The sequence below is a fragment of the Pongo abelii genome, chromosome 12, assembly GCF_028885655.2.
Source record: "Pongo abelii isolate AG06213 chromosome 12, NHGRI_mPonAbe1-v2.0_pri, whole genome shotgun sequence".
Classification (NCBI taxonomy): domain Eukaryota; kingdom Metazoa; phylum Chordata; class Mammalia; order Primates; family Hominidae; genus Pongo; species Pongo abelii.
In genome coordinates, this window is record NC_071997.2 from 86,705,970 (window position 1) to 86,733,609 (window position 27,640).

The window sequence follows — 27,640 nt, forward strand, 5'->3', positions numbered from 1 at the left end:
CCATCTCACCCCCACACCTCTCTCTGAGCTCCTTGGAATTTGCATGTGTTGTAAACTTTGTGCAATTCCCATGAATGTATTTTTTTCCATTGATGGGGCTGCAGCATTTGAGAGATGGGAGCTGAAGGGATGCTTGATGGCAGAATAATGGAGTGGTGAAACTTCAGCTGTGCCTCATTTCAACTCTCTCCCTTTCACAGAATGCAGAGTTAGGTATTTTCACTAAAAAAAAAAAAAAATACTTAGTCCACAGTCTGTAAATCCAGGAGGGTGGCTGTGACAACTTGCTTCACCCCAGACCCATCTCATGTGGTTTAGGTATGAAATGTTGTGGTTTCTCATTCTCTAGGGCCTCCCCTTGACCTCCTAACTCTTCCAAAACCCCCTCCAGGCTAGGAACCCTCACCGTCCCAGCAACGGGACTGGGAGAACAGACGTGTATAACACAAACAACAAGAGCAGCTTCTCAGAACGGATTACTGAAAGTCCTACCCACCATCGAAAGAAAGGATCCCAAGTCCAAGAACAGCAATTAAAAAAAAAAAAGAGTAGAAAAATGTCTTCTTCAGAGCAACACATGCTAGCACTTTACAGACTCTGGTGTGTGTCAGCATTTCTGAAGTAAACTCTATTTTCTTCAGATGAAAGAGATTTAAAAAATAGACTCAGAATTTAGCCCAGTGAAAATTGCCTTGGCTATTCACATGCAATAAGCTGTAGAAGCAAGCAGAAAAAAATCAATTGCTTCTGATTTATTTATTCATTCATTTGTCCATCTCCTTTCCCTCTAATGTAAAAAAGGATGTCTTCTATAATTTTGCAAGTCATTTATCTTTTCAAAGAAAGAGAAAATAGTCCCAGCCTCCCATTGGTTGCTCAGCATCCTGGCACAGGAAATACACATTTAATTAATTATCATATTGCACACAGATTATGTAAGGAAAAAAGGGGATTGATTTTGCCCATCAAATGTTTCACCAGTGTCTAGAATCAGGAGGCCACACTGCAAAACCTTAAGTCAAGTCTGGTGAATTTGGATCACTTGCTATGTTAAAAGCAAGGACAAGGCTTCACCTCACTGCTTGCTCTAATTCTTAATTGGGGTGGTGGGCACACTGGTGCTCATTTAATTTGTCTTTAAGCCCTTTTGTAGGTCTTAAATATTTCATACGAAATATTGTTAAATCCTCAAATCTTCTACAACAGGTTCTATTCTGGGCAGTTCAGAGCTGAGTGCAGAGAAGGGAAGTTGGAAATGCCAAAATGTAATTGCAATAAAGAGCAGGAAATGTAAGCCACCAATTTTGGAAGGCTGTTTAAAGTTTTAAACCTATGCCAAATAATTGGGATCTATTAAAAGAGGGCCTAATTCTATTATAATCCCCATATACACACAATTATTGAATTCTTCCGAATACCTGTTGAGATTGGGTGATAAATTAGCTGAATGGAAATCATCAGGCACCACTGTCAAGCACATCATTTGACTAACTGAATATGTAATCCTTCCTTCTATCACTGAGCCTTAAACTAGAGACTGTGTTTGGGATTGTGACTTTGAGCTTGTGATCCCCAGTATTCTGGGGAGATGTTTTGAAAGGCCCAAGTGTTCCAGGCAGGAGAGCTGAGAGAGCTGAGTGTCCATTTTTCCCTTTGGGACACAGTCCCCAAACACTGTTTGTTTCTCACTGCCAAGAGGAACTACACATGGTCTTCCAAAATCCCTGCCATGGCATTAAAGCCAACTGTTCTGTCCCCCTGCCCACAGATGGAGGAGTAGGAGAGAAAAGATGGCCACAATAACTACATTTCAGTCCGAATTCCAAATCTTTCTTAGAGCTTAAGTCGGTTGCTATCTCTTTGTTCCGGTTTGGATAAGGTTTTATTTTCTAGGCTTCCCTTCTTCCCTTGACCGCTCAGTCCTCAACACCCAGCAAACCCTTCAAAGGTCTTAAGTATATAAGTGAGCAAAGAAAGGATTGAAAGAAGAGGGTGTAAGAGGAAGAGGGTGTAATACGCCATCTAATCAGTCAGTGGGGAGCAGATGTTCCCTCACCCCGTTATTTCTCTTTAAGAGCAGAGCTTTTGTCTGTGTAAAGAACTGGTAAAAGAAGTCTCACTTCTATCAAAGCTCTAAAGAAGATTCTGAAGTTTGTCACCTTATTTATTTCATTTCTGGATGCCGTTAGACCAACTGGTTTTACTTCCTTCCCACCACACACACACAAACCCCACGCAAGCCTCCTGGGAGAGACTGCCCCGCCACTGAAGCCTGCCTTGCACACAGCATGCAAAAACGCCCATTTTATTGGCCTCACGTGGTAAGTCCAAAATCTTCCCTCTGCTCCACCAAAGTTAACAGATGGCTGGTCCCTTTTGGTACACAGGCGTAAGCATCTTCAAAATAACCTTTTCCTTTAAAGGATGCCAATTAATTAAATGTCACTATAATGTGTTCCGGCCAAGGACGGAAAGAAGAGACCCAGAAGGCAAAGGGCCAATGGAAGAAAACAGGGATGAGAAGTCACACTCTCCTACCTTCACCCGACGACCCTGAGAGATCGATGATCACATACACTCTTCCTTCTGGCTCCAGATCAATCTGCAATTAAGAAAATGACAGTGACTCTGTTAGTGCATTGTGTGGGCAACCTGAGAGTTCCACCACATTTCTACCCCAAACTGCTAAAACCTAGAGACACAGCTCCATGTAATTCACCAACCTACAATGTGTTGAGTGCTAGGTGAGATGCAGACCTGGGAGGACTGATGCATACCCCATAGGTAGCACCATCCCAGTGGTTCTCAACTGGGGGCAATTTTGCTCCACAGGGGATGCTTGGCAAACATCTGGAGGCAGTTTTGTCACGTTTGGAGAGAGAGAGTGCTGCTCCTGGCAGCTAGTGGGTGGAGGCCAGAGATACCATTAAACATTCTACAGTGCACAGGACGACCGCTCACAACAAAGAATCATTCAGCCCCAAATGTCATCAATGATGTTGAGTTTGAGAAAGCCCTATGTTATCCCATTTTACAGATATGGAAATTGTGCCCAAATTCCAAGGTAAGTGGTAATGCTGAGATTCAATGCCAAGCCTGTCTCGAGAAACCCATGATCTTTATACCACACAAACTGCTCCCAGGGGAAATAAGAGAAGCAGGAAGACACTACTCCTGCTTTTACGGTGTTTATCATCTCATTGTGGAGTTAAAAAATAGAGAACAATGCTGAATCCAGCTTAATGACGAAGGACAGAGAACAACTGATAAAGTATCTGATGAACCTGAGATCAGTGTAGAAGAGAGAAGGGAAGAGAGAAGGGAAGAGAGAAGGGAAGAGGGAAGGGAAGAGGGAAGGGAAGGTATGCAAGGCGTAAGAAAGAGCACAGGCACCCTCACTTCCTCCCTCCCCACCTCAAATCCAGCTAACTACTTATAATATACAGAGACAAGGTGGTGAAATAATTGGGTGAGACAAAACAAGAGGGCTGGGCCTCTTGTAGTTAAAGACATCTTTGCAAGGACTGAACTATCCTTACAGAAACTGTGTGCTCTCTATAAGAGAGAGTAGTAACTCTGGAAACCCTGGATCACCAAATCCCCCTGCTAGCCTCTCCGCCTCCACAATCCCATCTGTCTACACAGAGCTTTCATTGGTTCATAGTGCCAGGCTCTCTCCCCAACAAGCTGTGAATATCTTGAGGGCAGGAACCGCTATCCCCCTCCTTTTCCTTTTTCACTCTCCCCAGCGAAGAGCAGGCACGCATTTAGCAAGAATTACTTCAGACCAGTCAATCTAGTGGATATCTCCTCCTCCTTCAAAGTCAAGGTCAATTATCACCTCCTCTCTGAAATCTATCCAGATATGCCCAGTCAGAATTAATTAGCCCCTCATCTGTGTTCTGTGTTCCCACAATACACCAGGCACATCTTACTCATGGCTCCTGCGATGGTTAATATTGAGTGTCAACTTGATTGGACTGAAGGATGCAAAGCATTCTTCCTGGGTGTGTCTGTGAGGGTGCTGCCAAAGGAGATTAATATTTGAGCCAGTGGACTGGGAGAGGCAGATCCATTCTCAATCTGGGTGAGCACCATCTAATCAGCTGCCAGCGTGGCTAGAATAAAGTAGGCAGAAGAAGTTTGAAAGACTAGGCTCGCTGAGTTTTCCGGCCTTCATCTTTCTCCTATGCTGGATGCTTTCTGCCCTCAAACATTAGACCCCAAGTTTTTCAGCTTTTGGACTCTTGGACTTACACCAGTGGTTTGCCAGGGGCTCTTGGGCCTTCAGCCACAGACTGAAGCCTGCCCTGTCGGCTTCCTTACTTTTGAGGTTTTCGGACACGGACTGGCTTCCTTGCTCCTCAGCGTGCAGACGGCCTATTGTGGGACTTCACCTTGTGATCGTGTGAGTCAATTCTCCTAATAAACTCCCCTTCATATATACATATATCCTATTAATTCTGTCCCTCTAGAGAACACTGACTAATACAGCTCCTATTAAATTGTAATACATTGTCCATCTACCTCTCTGTCCTGATAGACAGAAAGTATGATAACCAGAATTGCATCCCTAGTTCTTAGCTCACTGTCTCTTAGGAAACACCCAGCACACACTCGTGGAGGTGGGAAAAGGCTCTGTGTTCAGAACTTCCAGAGTCTATTCTGGGAACATTCACCCTCCCAAGGCTCTGTCCCCAGGAAGGAAGGCAGGCATGTGATCTCTACTAAAATGACATTTGAACAAGGATAGAGGAAAGATGAGGCGGCTATACCATGAGCACCACATGTCCCCATGAGACAAAGCGACTAGCTGGAATGGTGTTCTCTAAACTCACCCAACGTCTCACCCCACACACAATCCAGGAGGCTCCCAGAGTCACTCCTGAGCCCCATCTTGTTTCCTGACTCAGCCTCTAATGGTTGAGAGAGCTTAAGTTTTCCCTCAAAATTTCATTTTCATCCACAAGACTCTTCGGTGCCTCATGGGAGAGACCACTGGTGATAGCTGAGGTGCTCCGTCGGCACAGGAGTGAGGGAGTGCCATGAGCAGGCTTGCGTTGCCCCCTGGGCACCCCGGGGGAGCTGCTCACCTGAGTTTGGGATCTTCGGTTTTAAATCCAGATGGGAACCAAATAACAAACTGGTAATTCCGCATGCTGCCTTTTCTCATTCCTTTCTCCCCAAGAGTCCATGATTTTAAGTTTCTGGGTAAAGAAAATGTTCTCCAGAATTCTCACCACTAGTGCTGACCCTCACCAGCCCCTGCAGCGAATGACAAACAGGAAAACCAACAGTCGGCTCTACTGAATAGAGCCAAACCAGAATCTTCTCCCTGCCAAAGTTCAAAAATATCAGGGGCCCTCTTGCCTAAAAGCATGGAATTTAAATAATGTATGCCTTTTAGAGATTAGATCATCCCTATTAAACCCTGCCGGCAAAATGAAACTCTTTCTCATATCCTCCAACTCAAAGATTTCCCACAACTGTGGACTTTATTGGCAAAGTACAATGCTATCTGTGTAAAGCAGAGAGGGAGAGAGCAAAGGAATGAGATGGGCTTCGGGGCCTATCCAAAGGCAGGCACCATGCCCATCTTTGCAAAAGGGGAGTGAGAACTCGTGGCAGGGAGGACAGGTCATTCATGATAAAATGTATTCGGATATTAACATTCAAGATAGCAATCAAAAACCATTTTAGCACCCACTGCAGCCTCCGTGCTGGTGAACTGCATTTCCAAACAGAAAAATAGAAATTAAGCTATTAAACATGCCAAAAGCAACAAAGAGCTTTGCAGCATGAGCAGATGGCCGCAGATCGCCAGCCAAGCCCCAGTTAGCCAAGTGAGGAAGCTCTGAGAATCCATCCAAGGTGGTGGGTCTTCAATGACTGCAGGGGTCACCAAGTATAAAAGATGGTGAAGAGTGTGGCACAACTTCACCGCTGAATTAGTTTAATCAAAAATTCTGCTCACGATTACATGGTCCAGATAATGATGTAATGTAGGTGCCCAGCCCTGCACAACCCTGCAAGCTGTCAGTCTGCATTGGTACCAGGCAGCTGGCGTGACACAAAACCAGGCTTGCCATTCCCGGGGTTAGTTCTGAGCCTCTTCTTTGCATCAGGCTCCTCCCAGTTCTCCCAGATGCAACCCAATTTACCAAACCTCCTTGGACCTCATACCCCAACTTAACACATCTTCCCAGCTACTATTTCTATTTTCTTTGACCATGATTCTCTTTCACACTACAGTGCCTTGGCTACCCCTCCAGCACGGGCCAGAAGCAACGCAGTCAAACTGGGGGAGACAAACACAGACTTTGGTGTCAAATCAGGGCAGAATCCATTTTGTCCTTTATCAGTTGAGTGACCTCAGGCAATTATTTACTCTTCCTGAGCCTCTCAGCCTCTTCATCTGTGAAATGGGTTGTCAAGAAAATTCCATGAAACATACATGCAAAGCACTTGGCACCTTACCTTAGTTAAAAAAAAAAAATTTTAACTAAGCACCCAGGAGACACTCCGCATGTGGTGGGTAAGAGCAAATTTAGTGGCCATGTGGCCTGAAGCAAGCAGGTACCCTCTCTATGCCTCAGCCTGCTTGTCAGTGAAATGGGGCTGCTGTGAGGTTAAATGAGATATTCTATGAACAGTGCTTAGCAAAGGCACCAGGCATAAAATAGTCATCGTTGGTGCAGTTATCATGAAAAAGGCAAGTCTTCTGCTTCTTCGTCCAATGTTATTTCTACTATAACAAACTTTCCTCAACAAAGTTGGTATTATTACATGTAATTCCAGGACATTTGATGACTTTACAGTGTTGTTGTGAATATCAAATAAAGAACTAAAGGTCAGGTGTGGTGGCAGGCAGCTGTAGTCCCAGCTACTTGGGAGGCAGAGGCAGAAGGATTGCTTGAGCCCAGGAGATCGAGGCTGCAATGCACCACTGCACTCCAGTCTGGGTGACAAGTGAGATCCTGTCTCTAAAAACATTTTTTTAAACTAAGGTAAGAGTATTGTACTTTAAAATCCAAGGTAAGAGTATTGTATGCACCCTTTCTGGGGGAAACCCGGGGCAGGAAGGGCTATACCCAGGGTATTCCAGGGCATCGGGAGGACCTGTGGTACTCATAAAAGAAGGGCAATGACACCTACTGTGCCTCTGACACCATGTTGGCACCTTACCTGCATTAGTTCATCTAATCTCCTGTGAGACAGCAATATTCTCTACTTTTCTGATGAAAAAACAGGCTTAGAGAGCTTTCAGCCAGAATTCTCACCCAGGTCAGCCTGGGGCACAGAGGAGAGGTCGACAGAGCTTGCAAGTCATGCTCACAACCCCCAGCCCTGCCTGGCCGACTGAGCCTCCTCTGACAATCCAGTCCGAGGTGCATTCTCCTTCCTTCAACCCTCCCGTCCCCAGAGTGGGCTCATTCCCCTTTTCAGGTGCCGCTGTCTTCCCCAGGCAGACCTGGAAGGCAGAGCAATACCTCAGACACCTTGACCACCCCACGGTGCTCTGAGGGGAGGTCTGGGTGGCAACAAGAGTGCCTCTCACGTGAATTAGGAACTCGGCAATGGGGAAGAGCCCAACCCACAGCAAGCCCTGAAAAGGCAATCTTAGAAAAGCAAAAAGTTAGGGACTTTTTTGGGGTGGTGCTCAGCCATTTACAAAGCCCCTCATATGCATTCATTTATTCATTTCTCACAATTAATCTGTAAGGTAGCGAGTTCTGTTATTTTCAAAAAAAAATTTTTGAGACAGAGTCTCGCTCTGTGCCCCAGGCTGGAGTGAAGTGGTGCCGTCATGGCTGCAGCCTGAAACTCCTGGGCCCAAACCTTCCTCCCACCTCAGCCTCACAAAGTGCTGGGATTACAAGCGTGGTAACAAGTATTATTAGTGCTGTTGAACATCTGAGAAAGCTGGGGTTAAGGAAGATAGGTGGCCATTATATCATGCGGTGTGCTAGTGAGATTACACCAGCTGCACAACCCCAGGGGGTGCCATTCACACCTATGTCTGTGCATGAGACCCCTGAAGCAGGACTGGCAGAATCAGAACTTGCTCCCTAGACCAGGCGTGGTGGCGCACGCCTATAACCCCAGCACTTTAGTAGACCGAGGCAGGTGGACCACTTGAGGTCAGGAGTTTGACACCACCCTGGCCAATATGGTGAAACTCCGTCTCTACTAAAAATACAAAAATTAGCTGGGTGTGGAGGCATGCACCTGTAGTCCCAGCTACTCTGAAGACTGAGGCAGGAGAATCACTTGAACCTGGGAGGCGGAGACTGCAGTGAGGCAAGATCGCACCACTGCACTCCAGCCTAGGCAACAGAGCAAGACTCCATCTTAAAAAAAAAAAAAAAAAGAACTTGCTCCCTCAACTCCTGTTTCTCAGTCTCATGTTCCTTCCTCGACACCACACCTGCCCAGCAGGAGCTCTGACAACCACAACAGCAAAATCAAAAGGACTCCACCTATGCTGATCTCCAGGCTGCTGGCTGATGTGCTGCTGTCAGCCCCCAGTGATCCACAGGTATCTGTACACCTACATGTTGGGGGTTATTGAGTTCAAGGGAAGGGAGGTCTAATATACAAAGTCAAGCTTCCTAACCATAGGTTCAACTTTTGCCCGAGATGTCTAAGCAAACCTTTCCTCGGGAGAGCCCACAAAGGTCACACAGGCCCAATCTGAGTTTCACTTCCCTTCCCATCTGCTGTCAGGCACAAAGGCGTGGAGGGAAAGGGTCTGAAAAAGATGAATCCAGAAAGGACGAGAAGGACAAGGGAAGGCTTGCACTGCCCTTATTCCACCAGTAAGGTACTAGATAATCTACTGCTGCGTCTTTTTCTTTTTTACTTGGAGGAGGGTGGAGAGTGAGAGAGGAGGAGGCAGACGGGGAACCATCAGGAGAGAAGACTGGGGGACTGGTTCCCAAAGCAGGGGGCCCACTGTCCAAGTCCTGTACCCCTTCACTGATGGCCACTCTCCCCTGGAGGCACTGCACGCACACTACCGTCCCCAGACCCACCTGGCATGGGAGAGGCCAGCTGGACAGAGCAGGGGACATTCAGGCAGCAGGTGTCCTCCCAGCTCTGCATTTGGAAAGCAGAAAGCATTGAGGCAATACAATGAGCAACTCATCAGCAGCTGCAGGGTGCTGATTTTGAAGTTAGCAGCTAATTAAAGACTCTTCATTTGGGGTAAAATTTGCTACTAGCTCTATTGGTAGTGTGCAGTGACTGGTCAAAAAGCAGAGAGTACACATGTAATCAAATATGTTCAAGATTCTATTCTGTTAATGGGCTTATAATAGCACTTACTTTCATAAAATAAGGGGAGGGGCAGATTGTTTTTCTCAAACAGCTTCCATTGCAGTGCAAAGACATACAGGCTTCAGTGTACATCCCTGCAAGGCAGGACCCTGTCTATCCAGCACATGGGAGGGATTCAATACAGATTTCTACAAGGTGGCTTATTGAATGGATGGCCTTAGCTTATACTACTTCAATATATTAAAAAACTGGATCTGTACACTGAGTTGTGGAGAAAATTTACTTGGGAAGCCATCTACTATACAGAAATGTTCACAGCAGCTTCATTCCTAACAGCCCAAAACTGGAAATGTCCCAAATGTCCAACAACAGGTAAATGAATAAGCAAACCATGCTACATCCATGTAATGGAATGTTACTTAGCAATAAAAAAGAATGAGGACCAGGCACAGTGGCTCACCCCTGTAATCCCAACACTTTGGGAAGCTGAGGCAGGAGGATCGCTTGAAGCCAGGAGTTCAAGACCAGCCTGTACAACATACTGAGACCTTGTCTCTACAAAAAATAAAAAAAAATTGGCTGAGCATGGTGGTGCATGCCCACAGTCCCAGGTACTTGGAAGGCTGAGGCAGGAGGATGGCTTGAACCTGGGAGTTTGAGGCTGCAGTGAGCAATGATTGCACAACTGCACTCCAGCCTAGGTGAGATCCTGTCTCTTAAAAAACAAAACAAAACAAATATACTGCTGATACATGCAACAACATTGATGCTATGTGAAAGAAGCCAAACATGAAAGAGTATATACTGTAGGATTCCACTTCTACAATGTTCTAGAACAGGCAAAACAAACCTACAATAACAAAAAGCACATCTGTGATTCCCTGGAGCTGGAAGTGGCCAGTGAATGCCAGGAGACACAGGGGAATGTCCTGGGTGACAGGAGTTTTCTCTATCCTGATTGTGGTGGCAGCTCCATGAATGTAGACATTTGGCGGGACAAATCAAGCCTACACTTAAAATGAATGCACTTAATTGTATGTAAATTATACCTCAATGAAGCAGTTTTTAAAAATGGAAAAAAACGATTTATTTTGCATAAGGATTCCTCCACAAGTTTCCTTTAAATAACAAATCCTATTCCCACCCTCGGAGCATTTAAAATTTCATATTCCATTTTTAAAAATAAAAGGACTCATTCAGAGTTTTTCAAGAGCACATCTGTCACACAACATAATGTACACCTACCTGTGTAGGCGCGCACATTCACACACCCACCCACATGTGCAAACACACTCACAGGCACACAGCTGAGCCACCTTCTCCTGTCTCCTGTGATCAAAATACAATAATAGCAAGATAAACACATCCAAAATGTAGGTTTGAGAGTCTGCTGAATTATTTAAATCTGTCTGTGTGTTTGTGGATCTGAATTTCCTCATATATAAAACAAGATAATTAGACCAAATGCTCTAGAAAGCCTTTAATGAACTTAATGACCTAAATGTCCATGAATAGGAGACTGCTTAAATAAATTATGGTACGTCATATGGTAGATTACCATGCAAGTCCTAAAAAAGACTGAAAAAGATCTAAATGTACCAACTGATAGGGAACTAGCTCTGTGATACATTAAGTGGAGGGGGGATAAAGCAACACACCGTAAGTTCATGATGCTGTGTTGCTGTGTGAATACAATGGGGGAGCATGTGGGTGTATACACACACACATGCGCACATGTGTTCTGCACATATGTCCTTATCTCCAGAAGAAGTCTTAATCAGCGAAAGGCAAGAGCTGACTCAAGAGATTGACATGACAGGAGGAGCAAACCAGAAATCAGGAAAGGATGCCTTATTCTTTACTCTACGCCCGTTTAAAAAATTGTGTTCTGAGCTAGCTTGTTAAAAATTTAAGTTACTACCCATTTAAAAAAATAAAATGTCCCTTTTTACTGCACTGGCTGTTTATAATCTCCAATCCCCCAGACTACAGCTTGCTGCAGTTGCCAGACACACCTTAAATAAACATCCCTCAAAACTGGCTGAAACATTGCTTTCTCATCACCCGTAGCCAGGTCACTGGGAACCAAGTTAGCAGCAGCCATTATCTTCTTGTGAAACTCTTGCTGGCTGGACTGGAGGCCCACGTTACAGATCTTAGCTCTCAACACACCACAAATGGAGTAGGCTCAAGTTAGCACCTACTTCCTCTTTTTAGCAGGCTCAGAAATGGCCCCAGAGAGCTGGCTCCCTCTGATGACAGAGGCAGCTAAAAACGAATAACTCTATGTGTACATAAATGCTTTATTGGGCGAGAAAACATCCAAAAGTGCCTAAACTAATGTGGAGAGTGTGTAAGGGTACACAGCATCATCTGGTCACAGCACAGTCTGCCTGTCTACTTTGAGAGAAATGGCGGTACATGACTGTATATCCTAAGAAGAGGTAGGTGAGCATTAATAGCAGGAAATGTAGCCGCCTACCCAAGCATTCTGAAGCAGATAATCCACTGCCAATCTGCACTTTGCATTTCACATTTTGCATTTTGATTTGCAATAGTCCCTATCACTAGGTATATTTGAATGTATGTGTTTTATCTTACATTTCCTATTTCTTACACTAAGTCAATATATCTCAGAGATTGAAAGTAAAGGTTTTGAAGCTAGCCTACCTGGGTTCCAATCCCAGTTCTGCCTGTTTAAAGCTCTGTGGCGCTTATTTTGATTTCCTCATCTTACAAGTTGAATGTCAGCAGGACCTGCTTCAGAGTGTTGGGAGGATTCGAGGAGATGGTGGAGCACTTGAAACTGTCTGGTACACAACTTCCTGTAAATATTAGCTGCCAGGTCATTATGATTGCTATTTCCAACCTAGACTGTGAGCACCTCTCCTGCTAAGCCATGTCCTTCTTTTGAGGATTCCGCAGCTCTTGATTCAGGGCTGGGATTGAGATAGGTAGTCAATAAAGACTCTAAGTGGAACTGAATGAATCCATGTGAAACAGAGGCAAGCTCGCTCAGGAACTCCGGAATTTGTAACCAGAAAAATTATCTTCATATCAGGAAATTTTCTGTCTCTGTAGTATCACAACCTAATAGAACTTTTATCAATGGCTGCTCACAAAAAATATTCAGTTATTTTTTCTTTCTTTTCTTTTTTTTTTTTTTTTTTTTTTTTTGCCATGTTGCCCAGGCTGGTCTTGAACTCCTGCCCTCAAGTGATCCTTCCACCTCGGCCTCTCAAAGTGCTGGGATTACAGGCATGAGCCACCACACCGGGCTGATATTCAGTTCTTGACTCCCTTTAAAAGCCAAGACATGATCATTTGTTTCCATCTTTCTGAGTTCTTCAAAAGAGAGACTATGTTATGAATACTAATAATCACAACTCTAATAAGCACCCTTTATTGTATACTCTACATGTGTTACCTATGTGAAGAAGGCAATATTGTTGTTCTTAACCATTTGATGGGTGACAAAACTGAGGCTTAGGAATTTAAATAACTTGCATGCATCCTCACAATTTGCAGAAGAGGAGTGTGCATTAAAGCTGGGTTCTCCAACTGGAGACCCAATGCTTCCGGTACCTTGAGGCCTGGCAGGCTGCCCCACAGACAGCCTGAGCTCTGGGAGATCTGTAGAAAGAACACATTGTGAGCTGTCATGGAGCCCATACTGCATGAATGATGAAAAAGTTGCTTCTTGGACGGGCGCGGTGGCTCACACCTGTAATCCCAGCACTTTGGGAGGCTGAGGTGGGCGGATCATGAGGTCAGGAGTTCAAGACCAGCCTGGCCAATATGGTGAAACCCAGTCTCTACTAAAAATACAAAAATTAGCCAGGCATGGTGGAGTGCACCTGTAGTCCCAGCTACTAGGGAGGCTGAGGCAGAAGAATCTCTTGAACCCAAGAGGCGGAGGTTGCAGTGAGCCAAAATTGCCCCCCTGCACTCCAGCCTGGGCGACAGAGCGAGACTCTTTCTCAAAAAAATAAAAAAATTAAAAAATTAAAAAAATAAAAAGTTGCTCCTTGGCCACAAGAGCAATGAGAGTAATGTTCCTTCATTGCCCTCCTGGAGCTCATAGTTGTAAGGTACACTAAACCCACAGCAAAACAGCTGAGAGGCTCAGACAATGACATACAAATGTGACCCAGGATGCCCAACTTTGGGGAATAATTGCTCTCTGGGGAATATTCCTGTATCACAATACTCTGTATACCAGTCTTATTTGCCATTGCTTTTCATTGTTTAGTTGGAACCATATCCTGTGAGAAAAAGAACAGTTTTATAAAAAACTATAGAAGCATGAAATTTAAGAGTCAGAAATGACTTAAAAATTATTTAGTTTACATATACATACAAAAATAAAATAAAGGATAAGGTCTTTTTTCTTTTCTTTTGCTTATCAAATTAGTCAAAGTTTCATTTGGGTTATATATTTTTGTGTTATTTATTTATTAAAATATAGCCAAAAGTAAGTACTGTGATGTGTTCAGTTTTAAGAAACCAAAAGCTACATGTCTGCTTGTCATGAGGAGCAACAGTTCTCTGCCCTGTCACTCCTCAGAGGGACCAATTTTAATAATTTTTATATGGGTTTTTCTGGTGGTCACTGCTGCATCCCTAAATAAAATGTGTATGCCTCAATTTCCTGATTTCTTATTTTAGACATTCTCTTACCTTGCTGCTATGATAGAAGAGGATTCAGTTTACTTACCACTTCCCTCCCCTTTGCCCCTCCACAAAAAGTTATACATCACAAATTCTGTTTATTCTCTGTTCTCTACAACTACAAAAAAACCCACACACCTAAAATGTCAATTTCTTATGCCATCAACTAAAGAATATATCCCTTGACCCTCCATATTGTACCCAGAGGACATTAGTGCTTCCAGCATTCCCCATCCTCTGCCTGCCACTCTGCATCCCAGCCACCTCTGAAATTTTTATCTTTACTCTTAACCTATCAAGGTTGACAACACTGACATTCTGTTCTCTAACCATAGTTAATTTCCATGTTTTGTGTATACATTAGTTCTAAAATCTGAAAACTAATCGTCTTTCCTTATTATGACTTTGTAAATGGTGTTACATACACCTTTTTTCCCATGGGCCCAATGTAACAATTCACATGCCACTCAATGGCTAATATACCTAGCATCTAATTCAAATGGATTCTTCATCTTACAGTCTACCAATTGCCTTTCTCAGATCTTTGAGTCTTCCCAGGGTTCTTTTCTCACAGGGTGTACCTATCAGGACACCCCACTGTCCTGTTCTCCCTGATCTGAGCTGACGCTCTCTGGTCTGCTGCACAACTGCAGCACTGCATATCTCCTCACTGTTCTGCTGGGTGCAGCCACTGTCTTGGAAATCCATTATCTTCCTTATTCTGAGTTATTCCCTTGTTTTTGCTAGGACAGTACATTCTGATTGAAATAGTAATCAGAAAGCCAGCTTACCAAAACCTTTCATGCCTGTTCTCACACATAATTGATAGTTTAGCTGGATATAGAATTCTAGGTTTTAAAAAAATCATAATCTATCAGAACTTTCTTCTAACATCAATATTGTCAATGGACTCTGATGTCAGCCTGATTACTGTTGCTTAATAGGTGACATTGTTTTCACTTTGTGGAAGTTTTTGGGTCTTCTTTATCCTCAGTATTCTAAAATGCCACAGTGATATGTCTCAGGGTGTCTTTTGGGATTCATTGTCCTAAATGAAACTGAATTTGTGGGAGATACTCTTCTATTTGTTCTTTGTCATTGGCCTTTTCTTCATTTTCTTTCTGAAACTCCTATTATTCAGTTGTTGGACCAGTAGGAATGATCCTTATGTCTCTTACTATGTGATACATATATATATCCATTTCTTTTATCTTTTTATTCCATAGTCTAGGAGATTTCCTTGACTTAATAATTCTTCCTCTGAAATTTTCTGACAATATCTTGAGTTTCCAGAAATGCCTTCCTATTTATTCATAATGCCTTTCTCATGTACAGGCAGTGCCTTCCTGTTTTCTCATTTCTCTCTCTCTCTCTCTCTCTCATTTGTTTTTGTTTATGAATGAAGCATATTTCTAAGAATTGCGGCCCCATTTGCCATAAGGTTAGATGGTGGGATCTGGCCATTAGAGCATGGGTCCCTGAATGAGAAATTGGTTTCTTCTGGAGAGTAATACCCACAATACTTTGCTAGTTCTCCCCAAACCATTATACTATTTCTTTTTCAAAGAACCTTCCAATTTTTTATGTGAAAGTTAGGCCCTTCCATAGTGACAGTGGGGAGCATATGGTTCCACATACAGATTTTCCAATGGTCACTTGTTTTTACCTGGGGTAAGTACAGTGTCCAAGCCTGGAGCCCTTTAGTGTCCTGCAGAGAAGCTGCTCTATGCTAGGTTCCTGTGCCCTCTGCACATGTTCTGGGCTCTAGCTCCAGAGTCCTCTATTCTGCTCCATTAGCTGCCACCCCACCTTCTACTTTCATCTCCCAGAAATTCTCTGAAATAGTTTGATGATGACCTCTTTCTGCCCACTCGGTTAATACAGACTTCCCCCTTTTCTCCTTTTCTATAATTTATATGGGGTCTTGAGTAGGCAAAACCAAACCAAAACAAAAACCCCAAAACTCATTTTCTCCAGGACCACCTTGAATAGAAACTCCAAAATATGTCATCTGAAGTACTATTATGCAGTACTTATGAGAATGGGGAAGAAACAAACACTATTATACACTGCTGATCAAATGTAAATTGATACAAAATTTGTAAAGAGTGTTTTGGCCTTACATGACAAAAATCCTTTAATCTTGCAGTTCCAGTTCTGGGAATTTATCTCAAATCACACATAGGTGAAAAGATTTAACTATAAGAATAATCATTACAGAATTTTTAAGAGTGTAATATTAGAAACTAATTGTTCAATAATAACAAAATTATTAAATAAATTGTAGCATATTCAAACCATTAGATACCATGCCATCATGAAAAAAAATCTTGTTGAATTATATGTAATAACATGCAAAGATAGTCACAATATTGTATTCAATGGGAGAAAATGAGATTATAAAGGAACATGTATTCTATGATCCAATTTTGTAAAACTAACATATGTATGTGGTAGGTACATATGCTAAAGAAAAAAGGTGTTTGTGGAATAGTGGAATAATTTTTTTTCTTTTTAAGTATCTATAGTTTCTCAACTTTCTACTTTTCTTCTACTTTCTACTATAGCTTTTTTGTTAAAAATAAGTAATTTTTTGCTTTAAGAACATTATGTGGTTCACTCTTCTCCTTCATAGGTAAGGAAACTGAGGCATAATGAGGTTAAACAATCCATTAAAGTACCTGAGTAAATTGCCTACAGCTGAAAAAAAAAGAAAAGAAACACAGTTATCCTGATTTTCAGTTCTTTAAGGTACAAATTAAAAATGAGACAAATTATTTTAAATTTTCATATATCTTGAAAAGTATAATTTCCTGGTCAAATAATTATAGCACTACTCAATCATGATCACCAATTCTGAGTGGTAAGTAGTCAAGTGTATTTCTTTGTTGGATACAGTTTGAACATATTAAGGAAATGCTTCAATAGCTCAATTGATTTTTTTTTTTTTTTTTGAGATGGAGTCTCACTCTGTTGCCCAGACTGGAGAGCACTGGTGCTACCTTGGCTCACTGCAACCTCCGCCTCCTGGGTTCAAGCAATTCTCCTGCCTCAGCTTCCCGAGTAGTTGGGATTATCAATAGAGTTTTCAACAGATTTTTAATCTAATTGAAAAATCCTTTGCTTTGATCGAATCTCCTCTATATGATGGTGTTCCTCCACTTTTGTGAGGTGAGGCAGTCCACATTTTTTATATTCTAGACAATGTTACCTTTTAACTACCTTTCATGTAACAAACTGTCATAACAGCAGACTTCATTGATCAGGAATGGGCAAACATTTCTGCTATGATATGACCATACAGTGCCTATCATCCAGTTATTCAGAGTCACTATCTTTGTGTGTACAGGAATCCACTGGAATATATTTTCCTATTTGTCTCGAATTCTTTATAAGACAGGAAAAAAGAAAAAAAGAAAAATGCTGGTGCTCTAAGGAAACCAAGCATAAGTCTCAAATTTATATAACATAAAGTAAAACAGAATTTATTAGGTATGTCAAAATCAGTGACATTTCCCTTTAATCCAATATTCATCAGTTGACTCTGTGTTGAATTTTGAAGGAATAAATAAAAATTTTAAGACTTTTAGATTTTATATCAAAACAATGAACAAGACGTAAATAAGAAGTAGGGCATGATTTTTTGTTTTCTGGGATAGAACCTGCCTTAATATGTAATCTAATGCATGCACTAAACTGTCTAACTGGCTTTTTTTCTGTAACTAAGTAATACATAAGTTTTGAAGTACAAATTATGTATGGAAGCAGGGACTATCTATTCTCTGAAAATGGGCAACTCTCCTTATACATCTGTGCTTGTTTTCTACATGATTTATGAAGTCCAGGCCTTTAAAAATGAACAATTCCGGCTCATACAGCTGGACAACAAATGAGACTCACATATGCTGAAGCCCACACCATGATTTGAACAACAAGGGAAGATATTTCCTGAAGCACATAGCAAAAAGGATCTGAAAACTGTTCAAGCTTTGAATGTCAGAATAGGTCCTTCATTTATGATCTTCTATCCTAGATATTACATTTCCATATGATATTTTGGTCAAACACACGTAAGAATTGTATCATCTTTGATCCAGGAAAGCCCTGATCATCGAAAAAGCCAGCCCGACTGGGCGCAGAGAGAGGAGCAGATGCAAAGGCATGGAGGTGGGGGAAGACTTGGTCTTTGCCAGTAGTTGAAGCAGATGGGTGTGACTGGAGCAGAGTGTGGGGAGCAGTTGGAGATGAGGTCAGAGAGCCAGGGCCTGGCACGTGCTTTGGCTTTGGCCATGAGTGAGATGGGAAGCCAGAGGAGAGACTGCAGAGCAGTGAGATGCTGTGACTCACACTTTAAATGGTGGCCGCATGGAGAATAAACCTTAGGCACCCATGAGGATGCAGAAGGGCAACTTAGGAGCCTATGGCAATAGTCCAGACAAGTGATGATGGTGGCTGGGAAGGGGTGGTGGTAGTGGAGGTGATGGGAATTGGTCAGATTCTGAATGTAATTTGAAGATAGAGCCAAAAGGATTTGCTGTGGGATTGCACATAGTGTGTGAGATAAGGAGGGGAGGCAGGGATTGCACGGAGACTTCTGGCCTGAGCTAAACATGGAGCTGCCCTTGGCTGAACAGAAGATGGTGATCACAACAGGGTGGGTGGGGCGAACAGGAGCAGGTTTGCACTGGCCATGTCGGAGACATCTGTGTGATAGCTGGGGACAGCTGCATCTACGGATCTGAAGTTCGGGGGGAAGGTCCAAGCTTAAGACCTGAATTTGGTAGTCAGCAGCCGATAGATGGCACCGACCCACAATCCGTGACCCACAATCCTGACAGCCACAAGGCTCTAAAAACTAAAAGTTTTATTGAAGTTTGGGTCAAAATTATTCAGCAATAAAACCTAACCCAAAATGACATAAGGCTATTTGCTGTCTATGTTTATTCTACTTCATGTGAATATTTGTACATTTGTGATATAGAAATACTATTTGATCATAAAGAGCTGCCCCAGAACCTAGTGGGAATGTTATGTAATATACAGAATATTTACTATGTTAACCTTCTAAAATTCCCCCAAATTCTTTATTTCTAAACAAATCTAGCCCTAAGCATTTTGGATAAAAGATATGGATCTGTAGTTTGAGCCATGAAACTAGAGGAATGAGGACTGACCCTGGAGCTCTCCAACACATTGAGACCAGGAGGGTGAGGAGGATCTGCTCACATGTCTGAAAATGCAGAGGCCTGACTTCTACTGCCCTGGGTGGGGTCTACTTTGACTTCTCTCCTTCCAAATCTTCACCACCAAACATGCACCCTCTTCACAGACACACGGCTTACAAAAGCCTTGCTTTTTTTAACTTTCTGTATATCTTCTTTTTTTTTTTTTTTTTTTTTTTTTTATTTTTATTTTTATTTTTTTATTCTTTTATTATTATTATGATTATTATCATTATTATACTTTAGGTTTTATGGTACATGTGCGCAATGTGCAGGTAAGTTACATATGTATACATGTGCCATGCTGGTGCGCTGCACCCACCAAGTTGTCATCTAGCATTAGGTATATCTCCCAATGCTATCCCTCCCCCCTCCCCCCACCCCACAACAGTCCCCGAAGTGTGATGTTCCCCTTCCTGTGTCCATGTGTTCTCATTGTTCAATTCCCACCTATGAGTGAGAATATGCGGTGTTTGGTTTTTTGTTCTTGCGATAGTTTACTAAGAATGATGATTTCCAGTTTCATCCATGTCCCTACAAAGGACGTGAACTCATCATTTTTTATGGCTGCATAGTATTCCATGGTGTATATGTGCCACATTTTCTTAATCCAGTCTATCATTGTTGGACATTTGGGTTGGTTCCAAGTCTTTGCTATTGTGAATAATGCGGCAATAAACATACGTGTGCATGTGTCTTTATAGCAGCATGATTTATAGTCCTTTGGGTATATACCCAGTAATGGGATGGCTGGGTCGAATGGAATTTCTAGTTCTAGATCCCTGAGGAATCGCCACACTGACTTCCACAAGGGTTGAACTAGTTTACAGTCCCACCAACAGTGTAACCATAAAAACCCTAGAAGAAAACCTAGGCATTACCATTCAGGACATAGGCATGGGCAAGGACTTCATGTCTAAAACACCAAAAGCAATGGCAACAAAAGCCAAAATTGACAAATGGGATCTAATGAAACTAAAGAGCTTCTGCACAGCAAAGGAAACTACCATCAGAGTGAACAGGCAACCTACAAAATGGGAGAACATTTTCGCAACCTACTCATCTGACAAAGGGCTAATATCCAGAATCTACAATGAACTCCAACAAATTTACAAGAAAAAAACAAACAACCCCATCAAAAAGTGGGCGAAGGACATGAACTTTCTGTATATCTTCTAAAGAGATGGCAAAAAAAAACTAAGTCTATCATCCCCCCCATCCCCTACCTCCCTGCCAAACACACACTGTAGTGTATGCTTTTGTTTTTGAAATAGGATCTTGCTCTGTTGCCCAGGCTGGAAAGCAGTGGTATGATCATACCTCACTGCAGCTTCTAACTCCTGGGCTCAAGTGATCTTCCTGCCTCAGCCTCCCAAGTAGCTGGGACTACAGGTGCATGCCACCGTGCCTGGCTAATTTTTTTTTAACATATTTTGTAGCGATAGGGTCTCGCTATGTTACCCAGGCTGGTCTCGAACTCCTGGCTTCAAGCAATCCTCCTGTCTTGGCCTCCCAAAGAGCTGGGATTATAGGAGCAAGCTACTGGGCCCAGCTGCATACTGTAGTTTGTATTAAATCAGTTGTAACATTGATTTCACGCACCACTGAACTAACTGTCTGCACTTTTTGCAAAGTGAGGTTTGTGTGGTGGGGAAAAAAAAAGTAGGAAAACTGAACTAATGTTTCAAGTTGGCATAATGGCATTTCCTGTTGCTAAGAAACCTATCTGCCTGCTGCTATTGCTCTAACACAGTTGGGTGTCCCACCCCTCACCACTAAACACCTTAGCTCCGAAATTCTGTCAAGATACACTGGTGGGGGGCTGTAGCAGGGCCCCCCAAGTCCCAGGCCTGTTGCAGGAAAACCGTGGCTAGTGCCTAAACCCCTTGTCCAAGGTGCTCTCTTACTTAGGCTGCAGAGCCACAAGTTCCCCACAAGGTGCAGCTCCTGTTTTAAGGTGAGACACAGAAAAGGGAGTAAGAGGATTAGAACCAAGACCAGGCAAAGATGACACTGGCATAGCTGTTGTTATGAAGGCTACTAGTTCTACATTCATCCCCGGGGAATAACAGTAATGTGGAGTTGGCAAATTTGCTGAAATCTAAACAAAAAGGCAGTCTCATTTCTCAATCCATGTACCCCACCAGGCAAACCCATGTTCAGCAGAACCTTTTCCAGGTTCCCACCACCCAACCTCTCCAACCCCTTCTCCTGCCCTGACTGCAGCTTTCTTGGCCCAGAAAACCTCCACATCAACCAAAATTGTTGGCCCCTTCAACTTCTAAGGGAGAAGAGAAAGAAGAGACAGGAAATCTCCATTAGAATTTCCCCCTTCATTCATAAACAACACACAACAAATCAGAAAACTCACATAAAGGGAGGGGTGGTGATCATTAAATACCAACTGGAAAATTGCTCATGGGTCGTGATAACTATTGAAACTGGGTGGTAGAGGCATGAGGGTCCATTATTACGCTCTATTTCTGAATATGTTTGAAATTTTCCATAATAAAATGAAAAGAAAAGGAGGAGAAAAAGAAGCGAGGAAATGAGGGAGGGAGGGTGGGAGGAAATGAGGGAGGGAGGGAGGGAGGAAATGGTCAACTTAAGTAGCCCAACTGGACTGTTATCCAAAGGCTAATTCTAGGCTTTCTTGAATACCTCAATTGGGGAAGGTAGTCCTCCCCACCAGTCCAACCCAATGCCCTGCTGGGGACACAACACGCCCTGCTTAAGAGACTCCCCAAGCCGCTTCCCTGGTCCTCCTGTGTGGATATAGCAGGTGGTGGTGCTTTTAATGTTTTGTTCAGGATTCACAATGGTAAGGGCTTTGGAAAGAAAGGAGTTGATCACTTCATCCTTTCCTTTCTTCATAAAGATGTTTGCCCTGACTTCAAAGGCTGTCTGTTTACCTTAGATGATTGGAGAGGATTAATGGAACTAATTGTGTTAACAACAGAACAGTCCTGCTGAAGCCTGCAAATTATCCCTGATTCTCTTCGACTGCCTCAAGATCACCTCTCCACCAACAAACATAGTAAACTTGCATACAGCCATGCTGGGCTGTGCCCTCATAGAAAGCTGGGAGTGCAGTCAGCACTACACAGGATGGAGCTGCAGCAGCCCGCAGGGTGTGTGACATAAGCCTGCCAACCTCCCTGCAGTGCCAAGGAAAGCAAGTGAGCCAGTGAGCACATCCTGTGAGTGCAATGCCCAGTCCATCTCAGCTGAGCCAGACGCCATATCCTTGCTCCTCCCAGGAGCTGCGAGCCTCTGGGCAGGCCTCTGCGAAAGCTCTGCCAGCACGGAACAGACCCAGTTGTCCAGAGCACATGCCTCTCAGATGCCTCTGTGGCTGCCAGCAGCAAAGCTGGACATGCCCTCAGAGGTGGAACTGCGCCCAGGGAACAACCTGGGAAATCAGCCAGAGGCACAGGTATGGAACACTGGAAGCTCTCTGTCCCAGGCAGATGGAAGCTGCTCTCTCCTAGGATGCCTACTGGTGGCATTCAAACCAAGAAACTGGGAGTGCCTGACACCATGGCCTACTCCTGGCTTCCTTTCTGCTCCCTACCCCCGACTTTCTTGCTGTGGAGTGACTATCTGGAGGGTAACACATCCCCTGGTATCCAATTAGTCAAGTAGAAGAAAATCCACCACTTACTCTCCTCGAAAGTCAAGTTACTCTCTGATTCTTTAATTCATTAATCTGTCAGTGAATGGCAGGTTTCCTGATTTAATGAAATCCAAAAGTTTCAATAGCCTGTCTGAGAAAGTAATTCAACAGCTCAGTTACTAGGGGTGAAATAGTTTCCAACCAATTCCAGTTCCTTTTCATCCAGAAAGAGCAGAGGCTCACGTTACTGCTGATAACTCTCATAGATCCAGGTGTGTCGTTTGAAGCAGTAGGAAGGCTGTAGTCCTCGAGGACAAACTTCTCAAGCCTTAAGAATCCCAGGTCTGGGAATCTATCCCAATATTCAAAGCCCTAGTGGAGTCCATTTCATTCCTTGACAAGTTTTCTGGAGCACACGGCTTGACAGCAAGAAACAACTTCAGTAGGAGCCCAGGCTCCTTGGAGACAGGGTCCATAGGTCTTTGTTTCCCCTGGGCCTAGCATGGCACCTGGTCAATTGGGGTGGGAGTGGGGGTTTAACAGGAATTAATGACAAGGGAGTGACTAACAGAACCCAATCAGAAAATGAAATAGATCCATCACTTATCTGTGATTATATTTTGGCCATCCCATACCAATTGTATACCCTTTAGTGGGAGAGACGGGTAATTACTAATGAGAGTTTTGCCTAAGGGAATCATTACTGAAATAAAAAGTTAAGAAGCAACTCTCCTTACAGAGACAGAAGGTTAAAAAGCAAGCACTCCTAACTAAGGCAGAAAAGAGAATTCAGTCTATGGAAAAGTCTTAGCAATGATGGAACTCACTCAGTGAGTGACACGGATTCAGATGTCTTGCCCCACAGCACCTCCAAAGGTACCCCAACCACCACTTAAATTGCCAAGCTGTTCTTAGTTACCCAGGTGGAAAGTGCAAATCCCATGGCACAAAGCTCTCTATGCCCAGAGTCATTATAGGGCACCCCAGCCCAGGCATAAGGAAGAGAGCGACTGTGCAGAGTTGGGGATGGCTGGCAGTTACCCCTGTGTCCACGTCCAACAACAGACACATCTGCAGACAGCCACGACCCTGCAGGCAGGACCTGGGCCACCCCAGAGGGTTTACACCCCCAGGCCCTGACCTCATCTGCTGGGGTTGCTTGTGGGTGCATAATGTGGGCTGCTTTCTAATTTCTCCCAAGAGCCCACAGCACTTTTCTCCAGGGCTGGCTCAAGTTTCATCCTCTATAAATCGGCTGCTGTTAAAATACCATGGGGCCTTCCCTAAACTACAAAATACAAAATTACCATTTTCCCTTTTGGAGGTGACAGGAACATTTAGCTTCCCTGTCTCCATGTGCCTTTGTACACACACAAATTTGATATCTACAAAAACTGATATGTGTGGACATTACACAACCATTTCTGAAAAGGTATACACAAATGACTCAGAAAGAGAGTACCCTGGACAGGTGCCAGAACATTCTGCAGCTTGCTCTCCCAGGCCCTTCATCCGAAGCCAGCTACGGGTCCTCCCACGCCCCGCCCCTCAGAGCTCCTCAGTCACTAAGCCCCCTCAAGCCCTTCATTGTAAGCTGCTGTGCTCACCCTTTGGTTCCATTCTCGTCCCTGGTGCCAATCCTCAGCCTCTAGCCTGACAGCTCCTAGATCTTCCCTTACTCTCCTCAGCATGAATCCACCCAGCAGGTAGAATCTCAACTAGCCGATCTACAATACAGCTGCCATCAGGACACTTCTTGCCCAAGACTTCCCTCTGTCCCCAGGGGGACATTCAGTTCCACAACACTGCAACCCACTTCTGCACTGTGGCCTGCATTCCAGTCATACCTTATTTACCACCACCAGTACCCAGTGCTCAGGCCAGGCTCCCCTGGCCACCGTCCTGCCCAAGTCCCCCGACACATGCCAGTCCCCAAATCAGCCTCACGCTGGGCTCCAAATACCTTCTTTCCTAGGGCACATCCTGACTCCTCACTCCCTCCTCCAGCAGTCTCCCTCTGAGCCACCCTTTTGGCATTGAGGGTCAACTGGGTTGTCGGGAACTCTCTTCTCACCTGTACTACTAGTCCCCAGGTAGGTTCCACAGGTAGCCCTTCAGAGGTGTGGCCTGTTCTATACCTCCACCCCCACCATCCTCCTGGGCCCAGCAAAGGGTCCCGCATTTAGGGGCTGTTCAATTAACATTTGTTGCTTGTGTCCACTCCAGGCTATGGTGGTCTGTCTCTTCCTTTAGAAACTCTAACTTAGGGGAGATAATTACTTCCACTTGTAAATATTCAATGTTGAGTAAAGTAACTCTAGACATAAATAATATTTTTAAATGCTGTGCCTCCTTCCCATCAATCACCAACTTCTAAATATTGCAAAAAGGAAGTATGCCCACAGCATGTGAGATAGGGTACAAGAGGCTTGAAGGGGTGAATTATCCCAGACTAGCCTTGGAAGTTCTGAACCAAGAGCCTCCTCCACCTCCCTACCCCAGGCTTGGCTCCCTTGACCCTTGGGGCTCAAAGATGCTGGCTGTGTGATCTCTTGTATAAGGTGATTTGTCACCAGACCTAAACAAGTTTTCTGGATGTAAGGGAGCTACAGCTAGAACCTCATAAGATTGCAGTTTGTTGCCATGCTGGGGGGTGGGAAGGGGGTGGGGAGACAGAAGGCCAGGTATCTTGCCTTGCTTCTGCCACTAAGGTCAACATGACCCAGGACAATCTCTCGGAGCCTCAACTGTAAACTCTTGCAGGGACAATGCAAAAATCTGCAACAACCATGCACCAAACAGAAAGTTGGGAATGATCGAGAACAACAAATGAAGAGAGAGAAGCTTTCAGTTTGAAAACTTCAATGGCATTTGTGTATTGAAACAAGACTCAAGGACAAAAGGCCTCCTAAGGACCTCACTTCCAAATAGCAAAGTTAAAAAATCTTCAGCTCTGTGATTCCTGCTGTCACGAGTCATTTCTCTTGCTGACATTTAACATCCTTCAAAACCCAGCCCTGAAATTCCCAACTGTCTCCCACCCCTTTATGCCTTAGCCATATTGCCCTCCTACTATGCCAGGCCTTTCTCATTCTGCCCTTCCTTAGCACAGTTCATTCCTCCCAAACTCCCCCTCTCCCCCTCCAAATAAAATCTACCTACATTTTCAGGCCTACTTCTACCTCGAATCTATTACCCTCTTGATCCTGGAGTTCCCCACCAGGCAGGTCCACACCCGTATCCCTCTTGCTGGTCCCTGGATATTACCCTCTCCCCACATGTTTCTCAAGTGCCTGGCAATGTTCTATGTGTTCCAGGAGCACATGGAACATTTCTGGGCACTTAAAAGGTGCTTAATAAACTCTTGTTGGTTAAATGAGGTAATACCAAGAAAAACTGATGCACCGTGATGTTTCCATTACCTTCAGCTGGAAAATCCCATTGAAGATTCGCCCCTTCAGTCCAACCCACTTAAAACATCCTCCTTTATTTTGCTCTGAGCTCATCTCAGTCCTGTAAAAGTACTGCAATCCCCACAGCAGTGATTACTCCCAACACCCCTTATACTCACTGTTGCTTTTCAAAGAAACAGCCATCCCAGATCCATACATTAGGAATACAGTGGGCTGTGCAATGACACAGCCCAAAACCAGCTTGATGCAATTGTTTCCCTGTATTGTTGCTTCACTGTAGTCTTACCATTGTTCTTCATTTACCCAGACAGCTTTGTCTGAAGCTTTATATGAAAAATGAATACGATTGCTTTACATTCCACACTTCCCAGAGCATCACCATGGGTTTCAAAGCTCTAGTCAATGGCTCTCAAGGCTTTGAGTTGAACAGTTTCACACCACAGCTTGCTATACAGTGTCATCCAGGCTGGCCTCAGTCCTTTCACCTCCCACATCCCATCTGTAGTATGTGTGTGCTTCCGTCCAATCACCTGGACTGTCCCCAGGCCCAGGAACATGAAAAACCAGAAGTAACAACCAGTCAGTTTGGCAGGGAGCAAGGTGGAAGAGAACCATCCCTGAAACCACCAGCCTTGGAGGGACAGAACGGCCACTCAGCTGCAACTGAGAACAATGCGTCCTCTTGGATGCATGCTATGGACCTTGACTTATAAACGTGGTGTTCTCCCTGACAGCCCCAGAGGAAAGGCAGCATTCTGAGCCAGATGGGTTCTCAAGACAAGAGCAAGATGGGTACCACATGGGATTGGGAGCCAGACTGCCTGGGCTCAGGCATCACTTAGCAGCTGTGTGACCTTGGGCAAACCCATTATTCCTTGTGTGCCTCACTCTTGATCTGCAAAGTGGGGAAAAGTACCTCCCTCACAGAATTGTTGTGAGGATCTGATGAGTTAATTTATATAAAATGCATAGAAACTATGCCTGACAGAGTAAATATTTATCATCAGCATCATCAGCAGCATCTCCCTGGTTATTAATATACCTACTCCTCTCTGCTTTGTTTAGGGAGAAGAGCAAATGCCTCACTCTCAATACCGAGCTTCCTATCTCAGGAGGCTCCACGCCCCAAATCCTTTTTCCTCCCTACCTCCTTTTAGTGCCTCTAACACTTCAAACATCACATCTCCATCCGAGCATTCAAAGCCTTCATACTGAGCTGTACTTCCTTTCTTCCCTCAGCAAACACCCTGGATTCTTGCAAGCTACTAGATACACTTGGTGGCAAATGCAAGAGTGTTTACATAGGTTTTCATCATTATGCATGTTTTGGAAACAGCCATGGTGAGTGCTGTGGCAGGGCAAAGGAGAAAACAAGGTATTAAAACGATCAAAAACAGGTCTCCACCTCCTCGTGTTAAAACTGCTGTGGTCACTCTTCC

At 43.9% G+C, this 27,640-nt stretch overlaps 1 protein-coding gene across 2 annotated transcripts in view; it reads right to left on the reverse strand.

Moving 5' to 3' along the window:
• The window catches only part of PRKCE (protein kinase C epsilon), a 532,372-nt gene that overhangs the window by 339,386 nt on the left and 165,346 nt on the right, over window positions 1-27,640 (reverse strand). For both annotated transcript variants that reach the window (XM_063713711.1, XM_002812068.6), the window contains exon 2: window positions 2,539-2,602. In XM_063713711.1, the coding sequence (XP_063569781.1) occupies window positions 2,539-2,602 (64 nt within the window). The remainder of the gene's footprint in view (window positions 1-2,538; window positions 2,603-27,640) is intronic.